Source organism: Enhydra lutris, unplaced genomic scaffold (assembly GCF_002288905.1).
Source record: "Enhydra lutris kenyoni isolate GAN:26980312 unplaced genomic scaffold, ASM228890v2 scaffoldscaffold40, whole genome shotgun sequence".
In the NCBI taxonomy this organism is placed as follows: Eukaryota; Metazoa; Chordata; class Mammalia; order Carnivora; family Mustelidae; genus Enhydra; species Enhydra lutris.
Window position 1 is genome coordinate 18,972,737 of NW_019154124.1, and position 17,080 is coordinate 18,989,816.

The following is a 17,080-nucleotide window of genomic DNA, read 5'->3' on the forward strand; positions in this document are numbered from 1 at the left end:
GTCACCATGATCCAGTGAATGGTTTACATATTAAGTAACTTTTAAATGATGTTAAGACTTTCTGACTTCTAAAATTCACCAGAATATTTCAGGAGAAGTTAGCTTTTTTACTATAGTTTCTGCCAACCAGAATATCCTCTAATTGTAAGTCATTCAATGCTAAGATAAAACATACCATTATATTTGAACTGAAATTTTAGATAACTTAGTGGTATAGTGATTTCTGTCTTAAAATTGATGACTGAATTTATGGATTTTATGAAGCAGTATTTGAAGGGGACTGAGAACTTTAATTCATACAAATTCATCAGTATTCTTCAGTTTGCTTTTCAAATGCCTTCATTTTTAGTTCTAATGATATAAATGTCTTTCACAGGGAGCATTTGGCGCCCTTCAGAAGATCTGTGAAGATTCTGCTGAGATTTTAGATAGTGATGTGTTGGACCGTCCTCTCAACATCATGATCCCCAAATTTTTACAGTTCTTCAAGCACAGTAGTCCAAAAATCAGGTACTTGTGTAGGCAGTATTAAATTAACTCACCCTCCAATATGACATCTGGATTATTTAGTAATTTTAGATTAAGAGTTTTATATCTAATTAAAAACATTTGGAGCGTGAAGGTGGAAGGATTTTTTAGAACACTGTGCAATCAGTAGGCCTGCTTGGGCAGAAGTTAACCTTGGGCTGCTCTATTGTCCTGTATATATCCCTAGTTTCTTAAACGGTGCCTAGCATATAGTTGTTGCAAGATTATATTTAAATATTAAGTTAACCTTTGATTAACTTATCATCTGTTATCCTGTCAAGCTATAATTATCAAGATGCTTTCACACAGTTTAAGTGTGTAAGACCCCGTCTGTAACTACACCAGAAGTTCCCCCAAACTGCTGTACTTTTTTTTTCCCCTCTCATCTCCAATTAATGTGTTTTAATCTAACTTGTCTTTTGTTTATTGCTACTGTGGAAAAGTCATTGCTCTTCTGATTGGTAGTTGCTTTGTTTTTTGTTGTTTCTAATTTATGTAGAATGACCAAAAACCATATTGCTATTTAAAGTAGAAGTTATGAGGGTTCCTAGATGTGGTTGTTTAAGGATATCCATCCAACAGCATGAACTTTACTGCATATGCTGTGATTGTTCATTTAGATGTCCTTTGGAGCTTACCCCCAAGATCCCAAGCTGTATTCAAAGGATTATGGTTTAAACAGTGTGACCAGAGGGTAATCAGGCATCTTTCTCTCGCATAAATTCTGTATTTAGTTCTTTTTCTTTTACCCCGATTTAATTTTAGTTATTTTTCATCTTAAATGGTACTTAATGCAGTGTTGTTCTCAGAGAGATACATGCTCATTTATGGTAGTGCCATGCAAATAAGTAGTAACATGCCCCAAATAAGATGTTACTCTTCCCGAAATAGTTAACTAGATAGAGTTCATGTTCCCTAGGAAGTTGTCTATTAATCTTTAAAGTAAGGTGATGAAAGAAAGTGTGGTAATTTGCCTACTTTACTTCTAAGAAAGAAACTCACTTTTTTGTGACCAGGTCTTAGCAAGTAAAAGAGTAACAGAAAAATCCAAGTAACATAATCCTGGCAATTGTTTACTATTGCTGGACACACAGGTTTTTTGTAATTTAATACATTTTTGTAGCTGGTCAGTTGTTTAAACTTAACTCAGTAGAATTCAGTACTACAGAAATGATCCTGTTCAGTGAATGTTCGTTATTACCCATTTGAGAATCTGTTCTATATACCCGTAAACACTTTTTTCCATTTTAATGTATACTTGGATAAATGTATCTGCTGTATGTTTTAGCAATACACTGAACTCCATCTTTATAGGATTTTATTCTGTATTACTACTTACTATCTTATTTATACAGCTTAACTGGTATTTCATATGTACTCTTAAAAATGTTTTTTCCATCTCAATAACTGTTGAACTTTGAGAATATAGAATGAGGCAAAGGAATGTAATTTTATCCATCACATGACTAAGCAATTGAAAAATTAGAGGCATTTTATTTTTTAAACCCTACCAGAGGTACACAAAGATGGGTTATGATTTTTGCCTCATGATGTTCTCATCATGGCCCACTTCCATTTTGTCTTTAGTTACCTTTTAGGTATTTTTAATAATCACTGCCACCTAGAACAAAAGCTAAGATCTTGATGACAACAACCCACATCACATCCCAACTTTTTCCTTCCCTTGCATTGTTAAAAATATATATATATTTTTAAAGATTTTATTTATTTATCAGAGAGAGCATAAGCAGGGGGAGCGACAGGCAGAGGGAGAAGCAGGTTCCCCACTGAGCAAGGAGCCCGATGCTGGACTTGATCCCAGGGCCTTGGGATCCTGACCTGAGCTGAAGGCAAGATGCTTAACTGAGCCACCCAGGCATCCCTAAAAAATAAATGTATTGCATATATATGTAAAATGCATGTCTTTGTGTGTATGTCTTTGTTTTTAACTTTATAGAAAGTATTTAATGAATTTAATCTTTGGCGGCTTTTTAAATTTAATATTATATTACTAAGGTTTCATCCATATTTTGTTGTTGTAGCTCACTTGTTTTGACTACTGTATACTACTTGGCATGGTGATTAAACAATTTATTCATGCTATCTGCCCCCACTCCCCCTCCTTTGCAGCTTTTGGGTGGCTTCCACGTATTTGCTGTTGTGGATAGTACTGCTGAAAACATTTATTTCTTGTCTCCGTTTGTGTATTTGCAAGAGTTTCTCTAGGAAGACATAAAACCTTTGGGGAGGAATTTCTAGGCCAAAAGACAAATAACAAGAAAAGAACACCAAAATTTTTCCAGGGTGGTTGCATCAATTTATACTCTCTATTAACAAAGCGCAAGATTCTCTGGGTGCACAGCATTTAAGTATTGTGATGTATTTTAATTTTCACCAGTCAGATATAAAATTGTGTTTCGTTATGAATTTGATGGTTTACCTCTGTCATTAATCATGTTGAACATCTTGTCATAGGTTTATTGTCTGTTTGTAGTACCTTTTTCTTTTGTCTTTTTCTCTTGGGTTATCAGAAAAGACAGAACAGACAAATAATTTCATAATGAATATTGTGGAAAATAATAGAATAAGGGATTAGACAGTGATTCACAGGTATTATATATGGAAGGTTTTCTATAAAGGTAACGTTTGTGCAGAGACCCTGAACAAAGTTAAAGTAGCAAGTCTTTGAAAGGTCAAGGAGAAGGACGTATAAGACAGGTAACACCAAGTATAAAGGTCCTGGAGTTAGGGACAAGCCTTTTACAGTGACAAAAGAAGAAAACTTTGTAGCACAGTAGAAATGAAATTAGGAGAGTAGGAGTAACCACAGCATAGTGGAAGGTCTAGGCCTCGGCCAGGAGTCAGCAAACTATGACCCATGGGGCCAAATTCAGCCCATAACCTGAGCTAAGAATGATTTTATACTTTTAAAAGGTTGTGCTTGGGGGATGGGGGATGAAGCTGCCACAGAGGTCTTGTAATATTTACCATTCTTTTGTAGGAAAGTAGATTGTGTGTTTTCGGAGTAATCTGAACAAGGGTGTAATGTGATGTTATTTATGTGTGTCTAAAAGGTGGTGGGGGCTTGTAGTAGCAGGCCAGCCTGCTAGTATTTTTGTTGGAAAATTAAAAGAAGAAAGGGGGGAATGGTCTTCATTTTTCCTCATCACTTAAATTGACAAGATTGTGTCCCACTTATATTTACCATTTGATCTTTTGTAGGAAAAGTTAGATGATGTGTTTTTGGAGCAACCTGAACAAGGGTGTAATGTGATGATGTTATTCATGTATTTGTAAAAGGTTGTAGTATAGTCTGTAAAGGATGTCAGGAAACCAGTTAGAGCCTGTTGGAGTAATCCAGATAGTTTGGACTAAGGAAGAAGTGATTGGCTTACGGGTGTTTTTAAAGGTAGTGCCATTAGGAATTGCCGTGGAGTTGAATTGGCTACATCTGAACACAAAAACTACAGACTTCATCATTTTAGTTTTAAAAGGAATAAATAGCCATGATTTTAAAATCTGTAGGTATATAAAACAGTTTTCCAGTATGCCTCCATCCACCGTCCCACCCTTCAGAGGTATCTACTATTAAAAATGTGGACATGCCGTTTCTGACACTTAACATTTTGAGAGAAGTATTAATGTAATCCTCTGGAACCTGTGTTTTTCACTTAATATATCATCATTTTCTGTGTTAAATATTCAAAGAAATTTAACTCATTCTTTTCAGGGTATGTATGTGTATATACATATATATGTATGTACAAACACGTTTATGGCTATACATACATCATAATTTATGGAGGAATAGTTAAGTTCTTGTCAGTCTTCTGTAAATAGAAAAAATCTGTAGTGAGCATTGTTAACGTTTAAATTTTGTTTCTAGGTCTCATGCTGTTGCATGTGTCAATCAGTTTATCATCAGTAGGACTCAAGCTCTGATGTTGCATATTGATTCTTTTATTGAGGTAAGATTTGTCTCCCCTTCCCCCCCCCCTTTTGCTTTTGGGAAAGTTAGAAAATGTTAAATTTTTTCTGATAGTCTTAAAATTGGGTACAGTGTAGACTTTGTGATTTTCGTTAACTGAAAATAAAAGAATTCTCTGTTTAACTGATTTTTTTACTTACGGTACAAACATTGATTATGGTTTGTGGGTGCTTAATATCTTAACTAGAAATTTTTTATTTGAATGTACTATTCAAATTCCAGATGTAAATTGAGTGTCCCAGTTCATTTGCAGTATTTGAAACATGAAACATTGGTGAGTCTAATAATCTTAAACTTGTTCTTTATTAAGAATCTGAAGGCACAGACTAATAAAAGGTTGGTGCTTCATTTTCCATTGGTTTCCATTGTAGAATTGGAGGTGTTGGGAAAAATTTGACTCCTAAATCTCTGTAAGCATTTAAAGTCCCTTTTACTTTTTTGATAAAAGCAGAAGGTCAAGCATCATTTTCTGGCCGTGAACTCAAAGCAATAGAATTGTTTTTCAGAATTACTACCACTTGATAACAGCAATTGTGAACAAGTTAAAGTTCTTCAAGCACTTCACTTTGATTTTCATTAAATGAAAGTTGTCTTTTCCTCTCCAGCTTTTTTTTTTTTTTTTTTTTAAAGATGTATGTATTTATTTTTAGAGAGTGACCCTGGGTTGGGGAAAGGGAGAGAAAGAATCTCTAGCAGACTATCCACTGAGTGCAGAGCCCAGTGTGGGGGTTGATCTTATACCCATGAGATGATGACCTGAGCCAGAATCAGGTGTGGGACACTTAACTGCGCCACCCACGCATGCATGCGCCACCCACTCCCCTCCCACCCTGGTTATGCTTAAAAATTTTAGAGGCCATCCTGCTAGTATTTTTGTTGGACAATTAAAAGAAGGAAGAGGGGAATGGTGTCATCATTTTTCCTCATCACTTAAATTAACAAGCTTCTTTCTGAGCATTTCTGACCAGTAGACTATGAATAGTAGGATCCTCTAGCCATTTAAATGTTGAGACTAAAACATGAGTCTTCATTGGATATTTACTGAGTCATACTATAAATGAGGCACTGTGCTTGGTGCTAGGGTTACATAAATAAATTTTCTGCCTTCAGTCTACCTTGAGGTAGAGGGCAGTGGATAATACTAAAAGTCTGGAATAAGACTGCCTGGGTTCAAGCAAAGCTCAGGTCCACAGCTGCTAACCTTGGGCACATTATTTAACTGATATTTTCAGTTTCAACATCTGTAAAATGAGGGCAATAATAGATCTACCTTGTTGGAGTGTTATAAAGACATTTGCTGTAATTAAATTGGAACAGTGCCTGCTACAGAATAAGCTGGTCTACATGTTAGCTACAGCTATTATTATTCTTAGAAGTAGTAGTTGTAATAATATTTCCTCTTAGTGTTTCACAGCTTAAAAAAGGAGTAGGAATAAATAGCCCAACATCTTCTATAGAAATGTAATTCAGAATAAAAGAAATAAAATTCTCTCTGAAAACAAAAATTCCACAGGACCATACTCAGCAAGTGGAGTAAGCATGTTTCTCAACATTTTAAAGTATTTCCCATTGGTGTTAAATACCATGTGAACACTTTCTTGCTCCTTGATAATCCTGTAAGATTAAGCCAGTTCTCCATCCAAGAGGAGTAAACCTCCATAGGAGGTGCCTGACACATAGTAGACCCTCGAAAGCTGTTGGCTAAATTAATAAGTGGATCATTTGTTTCTTTAATTATCATTGTTTTCATTGGGGGCGGATGTTTGCTGAGTGTGACAATAATGAATGAAAATGTATTGGTTATTAATACATGCCTAAGATGTATCTTGACAAAGCTAGATATTTTTATACTTAAGACATCATCAGATTTAATGAAGACTATGAAACATGTAAAATATATCTGACTTAAAAAGGAACTACAGAGTTGTGAAAGCGTCAGATGCAGGGGCAGGACTTGTAGAGGTCGAAATTTTTAAAATTTCACAACAGTACTTCACATACTGTCACATTTAGTATTTGAATTTCTCCATTGTCTTAACCCTTTTAATAAGCTTTCAGGTTCCTCAATTTGGAGATGTTTGTGTGATTTTTTTTTTTTTTTTTTTTTTTTGAGAGAAGATTGTGGGACACTTTGGATTTTATGTATTTTTTTAATGATCGTTTTACTACTTTTAAGTAAGTGTAAGTGTGCGTGTGTGTGTGTGTGTGTGTGCACGCACAGAGAAAGAAAAACTCAAGAATGAGATGGGGGAAGGCTTACTGTATCTTTTCACATGTCCACTTTGCAACCTCTACCAAAGACAACCTCTTCTTCTAGTGGAGGCTTGTAGATATAGTGAATGAGTGTGGACTTAAAATTCCATGAAAATCATATTCAGATTCTCCCCTGCCTAGCAAGTTAGGTAACTTCTAAATTTCCTTATCTGCAAATCAAATAATAGTGTCTTGTAGATTAAATGAAACAGTCTGTCGTTTATTCAGGCACTTTTCTTCCCCCTTAACCTTGGTGACAAACTTGTTAAGAACAGCATAAGATTAATGGCTACTTTTACTGCTTATTCAGTAGTTGACTTGGTGAACAACAGCAGTTTGGGGTTAAGTTGTTGGAAAGTCAGCATCCATTTCCCCATTATCGATGCTTTTAAAGAACTTGTACCTGTTACTACCTTAAGAATCCGGATTGGTAGAAATAATCTCTTGACACACAGTACTTTTGAAGGAAAATAAATTGTATAATTTTTTAAAATAAATTGTATTTTAAAGATTTATCTTCTTCTAGATGAGCTAGATGAGCGTCCCATATTCTAATGACACGATTTTATTCTCAAAAACCTAAAAATTACCTTAAAACACAATTAGTCATATTCTTTCCAAAAGAATGACTTTAGATTATTTACCAAGTCATACTTTTTGGCAGTTACTATCTTATGTTTAATTGTTTTATAACCTAGTATTACAGGCCAGTTAATACAGTGTTTATTTGTACCATATCTTCTTAGGGTTTCTCCAAATGTTACTAACTTATAGATGACTTGTTATTATGTATAAACCTTTCTAATACACAGGAATGCTTAACTAGAAAAAAATGTTTCTCATTCACTAGAACCTCTTTGCTTTGGCTGCTGATGAAGAACCAGAGGTACGGAAAAATGTATGCCGGGCACTTGTGATGTTGCTTGAAGTTCGAATGGATCGCCTGCTTCCTCACATGCATAACATAGTTGAGGTAATACAGGTGACTTAAAGGCGCCCTCCTCCTTTTTCTCCCAAGAAAAATCTTGAGAACAAAATGTAAAATGTTAAATTTGTTTAACACATTTGTTGGCAGTGATCTATGAAAAACAGCTCATGATTGTTTTAAAATTATAAGTTCTGTTTATGGTGATTTTTGTGAGATTGAAGATGTTTATAGGGGGGAAAGTTATTTAAAGGAATAGACAGCTTTTAACAAGAATAACTTATGTAAATTTTTTGTGTTCGCTAGATACGTGTTAGGCTAAATGATTACTAGAACTGTGGTAGGTTAAGTGGCACATTCTTGTGTTGTTGGAGTTGGAATTAGAAGTGTTTGCTTTCCACCCATTACTGGTAAAGCTGATCTGATCCACTTAAGATTTATGGTAAAAGTGAAATTTCTGAGTAGAAAATACATAATTGTTACAGTTAGTTCCAACAGAACATTTAGATTTTAAAAGACTCCTTCAATCCCTATGCAATTATAATAATTTTACTAGAAATTTTTGAGTATGTTGATGATAGGTTAGTAGGAGGTAATATGTAGTAACAAGATAAAATTATTAGAACAAAATAACTTGTTTGGGCAGTACTCAGTCCTGCTAGTGGCAAACTGTACCACCTACTTTTCATATTACTGGATACATTTGTATGTGAGTAGTATATATATAGCTTTCCAGTTGCATTAAATAGTACATTATTTAGATCCTCCCTTTCACCTCCAAAGAATTATATGGTCTGAAGAGGGAAGATATTTTCTTAAAGGATGGGGATCTGTGAACTGTTAGAAAAAAGCTAGCATCTGTAGTGTGCAGCAGCTCCTTTTCTAAAGCATAAGGAAAGATAGTTGCAAAGCAGCATTAGACATTTTCTCTGATGAACCTGTTCTCTCTGAAGTTCCTAGAAGAATCGGGTCAAGTTGGTTGAAGGTTTAGTGAAAGTTGGAGCGAACAGGAAAATTAAAAGATATTTTATTATTTGCTGGGGCCATGTCACCTGTGGGGAGCCTAACTTAAAATGGTATAGTTATTTAGCAGTACTCAGCATGGTAATAGGACATGGTGTGGAATGTAATAGGGATTGGCCTGTCACAATTCTTGTGTTGCCACGTTTTGTCATGTGAGATGTTTTAGTCTGGAAGAGAATATGTACAAAGGCTTCATCTAACACATGACCCCATTTCCAGGCCCAGGTACTGTGGGAAATCATATACGTACCTTTGATTATATTTATTTATTTTTGCACATAAAGGTTTTTTTCGTTTTGTTTTGTTTTTGTTTTTAAAGATTTTATTTATTTATTTGACAGAGATCACAGGTAGGCAGAGAGGCAGGCAGAGAGAGAGGAGGAAGCAGGCTCCCTGCTTAGCAGAGAGCCCGATGCGGGCTGGATCCCAGGACCCTGGGATCATGACCTGAGCCAAAGGCAGAGGCTTTATAACCCACTGAGCCCCCCAGGCGCCCCTGCACATAAAGGTTTTTTAAAGAGGGGTAGACACTGCCTTTGGATAAATTTCAGGTTGATGTTCCTTAAGAATGAATTTGGTTAAGAATGTTATTTGAAGTTAAGAATAAGAAATAAGAAGTTAAGAATGAATTTGGCTTGGCATGTTAGAGGCTACAGATTATAGTTGCTCTAAGAAATATCCCTACTTCCTTCTAAATATAAAAATTTAAGTTTTGTAATTGTATGATACATGTATGTCACATATGTTACATATGTGAAAATACATGTAAGAGACAGGTTAAATAATTATGTTATGAAAAGATTCTTCATTTTTTTAATGAAAGGTATAATGGTCTTTATTTTGGTATTTCCAAGAAGACTGATTATTAATACATGTTTAAAATCTCAGTGGTTTCATAAAAGAAAATACACCTCTACAGAAGCAGATATGCCATACATAGTTTGAACATTTTTCATTAAGCAGCATTCCAAAGTTGTTCTTAAGTTTGGCTGGATTTTAGAGTTGACTCAGGAACTTCTTAAAAAAGTCAAAGCCGAGGGGCGCCTGTGTGGCTCAGTGGGTTAATGCCTCTGCCTTCAGCTCAGGTCATGATCTCAGGGTTCTGAGATCGAGCCCCACATCAGGCTCTCTGCTCAGTGGGGGGCCGCTTCCCCCTCTCTCTCTCTGCCTGTCTCTCTGCCTCCTTGTGATTTGTCTGTCAAATAAATAAAATCTTTTAAAAAAAAAATCAAAGCCAAGGTTAAGAATCACTGTAAAGTTCAAGGCGATAGCAGAGGACCTTTAACTTGCTGAGCAAGCATTAGGTTTACTTTAATTTTATGCTCTAAACCAATTAATATTAATGCTTCTTTGTTTTCAGTACATGCTACAGAGGACGCAAGATCAAGACGAAAATGTAGCTTTAGAAGCCTGTGAATTCTGGCTCACTTTGGCTGAGCAACCCATATGCAAAGATGTACTTGTAAGGCATCTTCCTAAGTAAGTGTTCCTTCCTTTGAATGCTACCTTTTTCTTAAATTTATAGTGATTCCTCATTTTTACATTTTCATGTTGCATTCTGCCATCAGGGAAGGAAGTTCTAGAAGCCAGACTTAATTTTACTTGGCATAAGCATGCGTTATAACTAAAGAGATTTTTCAGGAAGCAGTTGTTTTTTGGGATTTTTTTTTTTTAATTGCAGATGGTTTATTCTAAATCATAATCTTAATTGCCCAAACAAGTTATTTGGTTCTAATAATAATTTCATCTTTTTACTACATATTACTTCCTTTAAATAAGGTTAACCTATAGTGTACTCAGTATTTCCTGGTAAGATAATTTTAATTGCATAGGGATTGGAGAAGTCTCTTAAAATCTAAATGGTTAGCATAATTTTTACTTCAGGGACCTCACCCCATCAAATGGATACATTCTCTCTTCGAACTTTCTCTTTCTCTTCTTTCTCCATAACTTTATAATTTTTTCCATCTTAAAAAGGATAGACAGGGCTCACTGTCTTTACTTCTTTACTTTACCTCATGTTAACTGCAGAATTTTATAGTCTTCCATCTGTCCTCACTATTTCCCCCCAAATTACTGACAGAGATGATAAATGATTTCATTGTTGGTGAATGAAATAAATCGGCCTGTGCTGCAAAATGCCTGTAGCTTACGAATAGGGTTTTATTTATTATAAATTGGATATAGTTCTGTTTCATTAGCTGTAATGTTAAATTACTATTAATCTGTATTTTAGAATTTAGAAGGACTTTTCAGCTTGAAAATTTGGCCGTCTCACATTTTTTATATTTGTCTAGGGGATTTTAAGTCCCACTGCTTTCCCCTGTTTGCTATTCCTTTAGTTAATAAGGGTTAACAAATTTACTGATGGTAAAGTTGTACTCAGAATTGGTTTTGCACATATTTAATTGACATTAAAGTGTTTAACTCTTTGAAGTAAGGCCTCTGCAAAGGCCTAACACATGAACGTGGAGAGTGAGAGTTTCTTATATCTGGTGTGGGGAAAGAATTATTTTGGAGGCAGGCCAAACTGGTCTTGAATTCTGACTCTCCCATTACTTAAAATTAATTACCTTGTAGAAGTAATGTAACCTCTCCAAGCCTTAGTTGACTCATCTATAAAATGAAGATCATAATACCTTCTCATTAGATTATAAGGAAAGTGCTTATTAATAAGCCCACATGGTAGTCATGGGTATGAATTTCCTTTGGCTGTTCACATTTCCCAAGCCACCCAGAACAGTTAAAGGTAGAATTCAGAAGCAGAGAACAATGGACTTTTTTTTTTTTTTTTTTAAGATTTTATTAATTTATTTTGAGAGAGAGAGAATGTGCCAGCTGTGGGGGTGGTGGGGGGCAGTGATGCAGAGGCATGGGAGAGAGAGAATCCCAAGCAGCCTCCCTGTTGAGTGCTGAGCCTGGATGTCTGGGTGGGGCTTGATCTGCTGAACCTTCATGACCTGTGCATAAATCAAGAGTCGAATGTTCAACTGACTGAGCCACCCAGATGCCCCTAGAACTGTGGACTTTTTCAATGCTTCCTAAGTTTTCTCAAAACCTTTTATCCGCAGTAGACTCTTAAACATGTTAAGGGCCCAGTGAGAAAGGAAATCATCAAAACTTAAACCAGTCAAAGCTTAAACTTCTCATAGCTACAAAGGGAATTGAAGTCATTAGTATTTTGACCTTTCCTTGTGTGTTTTGGTAAATTTTTTTTCCTAACTACTCCAGGATACCTGGGATTCCATGTTTACAGACATCTTGGTTCTGGCTTAATGATTATGTTAATGCTTCAGATTAGACATGATATCCTGATTTAAGTATTTTACTGGAAATTTAAGTTCTTAATTTCTTAAGAAATTAAAATTTCTGGGGTGCCTGGGTGGCTTAGTGGGTTAAAGCCTCTGCCTTCAGCTCAGGTCATGATCCCAGAGTCCTGGGATCAAGCCCCGCATCGGGCTTTCTGCTCAGCAGGGAGCCTGCTTCCCTTCCTCTCTCTCTGCCTGCCTCTCTGCCTACCTGTGATCTCTGTCTGTCAGATAAGTAAATAAAATCTTTTAAAAGAAAAAATTAAAATTTCCTAATTTTTTCTTTGAAGGCTATAATATAATAACCTTATTGGTAGAGCTCTTTTTCCATTTTTGCATTATTTCTTTTGAATAAATTATTTTAGACTTAGTATACATTTTAAACACTGTCATCTCTTTTATTAAAAGGAGTACAAATATTAAATGTAGGCTAATTGTAAAAGTGTCACACTCTTTAGAAATAAAGTAAATGATTAATTTTATCCCTTTTTAGCCTATCCAGTTTTCCAAAAATACCAGTTTCTTTTGCATATCCTTTCTAGATAGTAGTCTGTTTATACAAGTAATTACATGGGTAATCTCATTATTTTTAACTCCAATAGAACCATGCTAAATGTGTTTTACACATTTCTGTTTCATTTTTAACTTTACTGTAATTTATTTTTAACCAAGCCCTAAATGACATACATTTAGATTGTTTTCTAGTTTTGTTACTTCATCAAGAAACATTAAGTCTTAAAGAACTGGGAATGTTAGGATGTTCAGGATAAATTCTTAGGGGAGAAATTACTAAATTTTTTGTTACTAGATTTATTTCTAACCACTCTTGATAAGCTACCTTATTCTTACTAAGATTTCATCCAGTAGATCCCATATGTGAGTATGTAAGGGAGGCCTGGGATATGTATTAAGAATACTCAATATTTGAGAAGGACAGACATCACAGAATATGCTTCAAGACCAGATTAGCAGTGGTAGTTGTCTCTTTGGTATTTCTAGTATGCGTAAGGTCATTAAGACTTCTTACTAATTCTTAGAAGATTTTTAGATCTTTGTTTCATGAATTTATTCCTTTACAGATTGATTCCTGTATTAGTGAATGGGATGAAGTACTCCGATATAGATATTATCCTACTTAAGGTAAGGAAACTTCTCGGATGAATAGGTAAGGTTGTTGTTTTTTTATTGATTTTAGAGAATCTTTGAATTTGACTAATAGCATATTTATTTAAAATCAACCCTGTGTAAGTATGTTTCTTCTTATATATTAAATGCTGCAGAGTTTAAAGGTAGAAGCCAACAATGAATTTGGGTGCTAATGTACTCTAACTTCATTGGAACCAGATGGTGACACTGGTAGAGTTAGCATAAATTTCCTGTTGTTTCAAATTACTTGTAGTTTATTTTAAAATTTTCAAATATAGTCTGAATTTTATACAGATAGTCTGGATTATAACAGCTGATGGGAAACAATGTAATGCAGTTACAGGGCCTGAACCTAATATGCAGTGAGGTAGTTTTTTCTCCCCTCGACAAAGATTTCTTTTCTGCGCAGGGGAGTGGTTCTTAGGTACACTTTCGGAACCACGTACATGGCGTCATCTCTCAATAATGATAATTGAATATCATCACAATTTTTCTTTTAAAAAAAGGGTGATGTTGAAGAAGATGAAACAATTCCTGATAGTGAACAGGATATAAGGCCACGTTTTCATCGATCAAGGACAGTGGCTCAGCAGCATGATGAAGATGGAATTGAAGAGGAAGATGATGATGATGATGAAATTGATGATGATGATACAATTTCTGACTGGAATCTAAGTAAGTCAAAAAGGAAAAATGGAGTTGCCTGCTTTGGTACCAACTATATTGAGAACTAAGTCATATATTGTACAATGCCCTCATGAAAGACTATAATTCAGTGGTTTTTCATATATTCACAGAGTTATGCAACCATCACCACAGTAAATTTTGGAACATTCTCATCACCCCAAGTAGAAACCCTGTTTTGTTTTGTTTTGTTTTAATATCCCATTTAATCTTTACAACAGCCTTAGGTTGGTAGGAAACTGCAAAAAGAGAAACTTACCAAGGTTGGTTATTTAACATGGCTAGTACTAATGACACACTTAATTTTGGAACCCAAGTTTCCCATAGCAAGAGAGCCCAACATCTTCACCTCTGTCAGATTGTAGAGTAGCCCCTGTTATCTGCAGGGGGCTATGTTCTAAGATGCCCCCTGAACCCGACCAAGTGGTGCCTGTAATCACAAATAGTACCAAACCCTGTATATATTGTTTTTTCTAACACATAACATACCTACAATAACGTTTACTTTATAAATTAGGTACCATAAGAGATTAGCAATATTAATTAATGATAAGATAGAGCAGTTATAACAATATACCATAGTAAACATTATGTGATGTATTCTTTCACAATTTCTTACTGTGCTGCATTCACCTGTGTGATGATATATGATGATAAAATGTTCACATGATGAGATGGGAGGGGGCATTAACTGAAATAGACATTATGGTATAGCAGTTAGGCTACTGTTAACCTTCTGATGATACATCAGAAGGAGGAGCATCTGCTTCCAGACTGCATCTAACTGAAGGTAACCAAAACCATGGAAAGCAAAACAGCACAGTGGGGGGCTAGTATACCACCTCCTCGTATATCCCTGCTTTTATGCTGGAGGCAGGATACAGGTAACTTTACAAAAGCACTAATGTAAATTGAATTGGGGGAGGGAACTACTCCCTCTTAACATCCCACCCATTTTCATACCCTTCCAGAAGTTTTTCTGTGCACATGCAGAAAAAAATGTATGTAAAAAAATTTTTTTTTGGAGACAAGGCTGACTTTCCAGCAGTGAAATGAGATTACATGTACTCTGTTGGTTCTTTTCCATTTATCATATGACTAACTCATTCTGTATCAGTACATTAAGATTTCTTTGTCTTTCATGGTAGTATAGTACTCATTTGTATGGTTCCACCATACAGTATAACCAAGACCCTTATTGATGTGACTGTAAGGTGTTACTTCTAGCCAATTTAACGGCCTTTTTTCAAAAATGATTTTAATATTGTTTAATGATTTGTGACCCACTATTTAGTATGCCTAATCCCATTTGGAAAAATTTTTATGCTTAATTATATTTTTGTTTTCTTAATTATTACATTAAATGAAATCTTAATTGATCCATAGTTCCATGGCTAATAGTTCCTTTATCTGGAAGGAATGTTTTCTGGCGTGTTTTATGCTTCAGGTGCTAGTGACTTGGTAAGATTTCTTTGCCTGATCTCTTGCTGAGTCATTACGTATTTGATTTGAAATGATCTACCACTAAGAATATTAAGTAGAAATAATAAACACATTTTACTGCAGGTTTGTAGAAGTGGGTATCATATCCTAGAAGCACTAAATTGAGTGGAACAGTATGTATTTTGATTTTTCTCTGTAGACAAAAGAATCCTAGTGTGGCAGTCATACGCAAAGAGAATACCTTCATGATTAGGTTTCTAATTCTTGGCCAAAAAATATTTCTTGTTGACAGATTGCTTCCTATTTAATTGAATTCTTTGAAACTGTAGGTGAATAAAGTGTTGTACATAGAACAAATACGATAATAGGGTTAATGATAATAGAGTTTAATGTAATGTTTTTGAATTAAATATTTGTTTAGGAAAATGTTCTGCTGCTGCCCTAGATGTTCTTGCAAATGTGTATCGTGATGAGCTTTTGCCACACATTTTGCCCCTTTTGAAAGAATTGCTTTTTCATCATGAATGGGTTGTTAAAGAATCTGGCATCTTGGTTTTAGGAGCAATTGCTGAAGGTAAGTCTAAGTCAAAACTGAACTGTGAAGTCTTTAATAGGCTCTAACGCAGATGGACCACTTTAAGGAATGTTATTTCTAATAAGCAAAGATGTTTCAGTCTGGAATTCACATACTTTTTTGCTCTCTTGTGTTGCTGATATGGAACAGATGACACTGTGATCTACATTAACCTTAAAAAAGATGTTTAAATCCAAAAGTCCTGTTACCAAAATCAGAGAGGGAAGCAAACCATAAGTCCTATGACTCTTAATCATAGGAAACAAACTGAAGGTTGCTGGAGGGGAGACTGCGGGGGGGTTGGGGGAGATGGAGTAGCTGGATGATAGACATCTAAGGAGGGCACATGGTGTAATGAGCACCAGGTATTATGTAAGACTGATGAGTCACTGACCTCACCCTCTGAAACTAATAATACATTATATGTTTGTTAATTGAGTTTAAATTTTAAAAAAACAAAAGGAATGAACTGGAAAAAAAAATACCTATATAGCAGCATTAGTAAATGATACTAATGGATAACTAACAAAAATGGAAGAAAATACCTAAATAGCAGCATTAGTAAATGATGCTAATAGATAACTAACAAAAATGGAAAGACAAATAGCCCTTAAACACATGAAAAGATGCTCAGCCTCACTCAGAGTAAAAGAATGCAATTTAAAAAAAAAAACAAAAAAACAAAAAAAACCTGTCAGGACAAGTTTTTACCTTGAACCAGTTAATTATTATTTAGCCATAGGCTTACTTTTAACCCCATCATGATATTTTACAAATGCTTCTGTTACAATAAAGGGAACAGAATGAGAAGGCTGATGTTAGAAGCATCCCCACTGCTAGAAAAACAATTTTCTCCATTGGTAAGTGTTAAAAACATGGTAGGAGAGTCGCATCAACCCCCATAAAGGGTTACTGTGTCTTGGAGATAGGCATATATATATACAAGAAACTTGAATTATTTTGTAAGCACTTCTGAAAGCCGTAATTTGTGTAGCAGAAGTAAAACAAGCTTTCCTAACTACTAGAAGATACTTAGGACCAATTAACTTTCCTTTCTTTTTTCTCTTCTTTTTTTTTTTTTTTTTTTTTTTTAATTTTGGAACAGATTATTAGAGAATATTTATTGGCGATAGAGATGATCTCAGTATATTCTATTTTTTTGATCTGAATATTTTTCATGGCTGCATTTATCAGTTTAGTATTCAACT

General features: G+C 35.0%; 1 protein-coding gene across 3 annotated transcripts in view; it reads left to right on the plus strand.

Annotated features, from left to right (window-relative positions):
* The window catches only part of LOC111155214 (transportin 1), a 92,336-nt gene that overhangs the window by 50,612 nt on the left and 24,644 nt on the right, over positions 1–17,080 (plus strand). For all 3 annotated transcript variants that reach the window (XM_022515321.1, XM_022515322.1, XM_022515324.1), the window contains 7 exons: positions 377–510; positions 4,415–4,496; positions 7,620–7,742; positions 10,078–10,196; positions 13,105–13,165; positions 13,678–13,846; positions 15,720–15,872. In XM_022515321.1, coding sequence (XP_022371029.1) covers positions 377–510; positions 4,415–4,496; positions 7,620–7,742; positions 10,078–10,196; positions 13,105–13,165; positions 13,678–13,846; positions 15,720–15,872 — 841 coding nt within the window. The remainder of the gene's footprint in view (positions 1–376; positions 511–4,414; positions 4,497–7,619; positions 7,743–10,077; positions 10,197–13,104; positions 13,166–13,677; positions 13,847–15,719; positions 15,873–17,080) is intronic.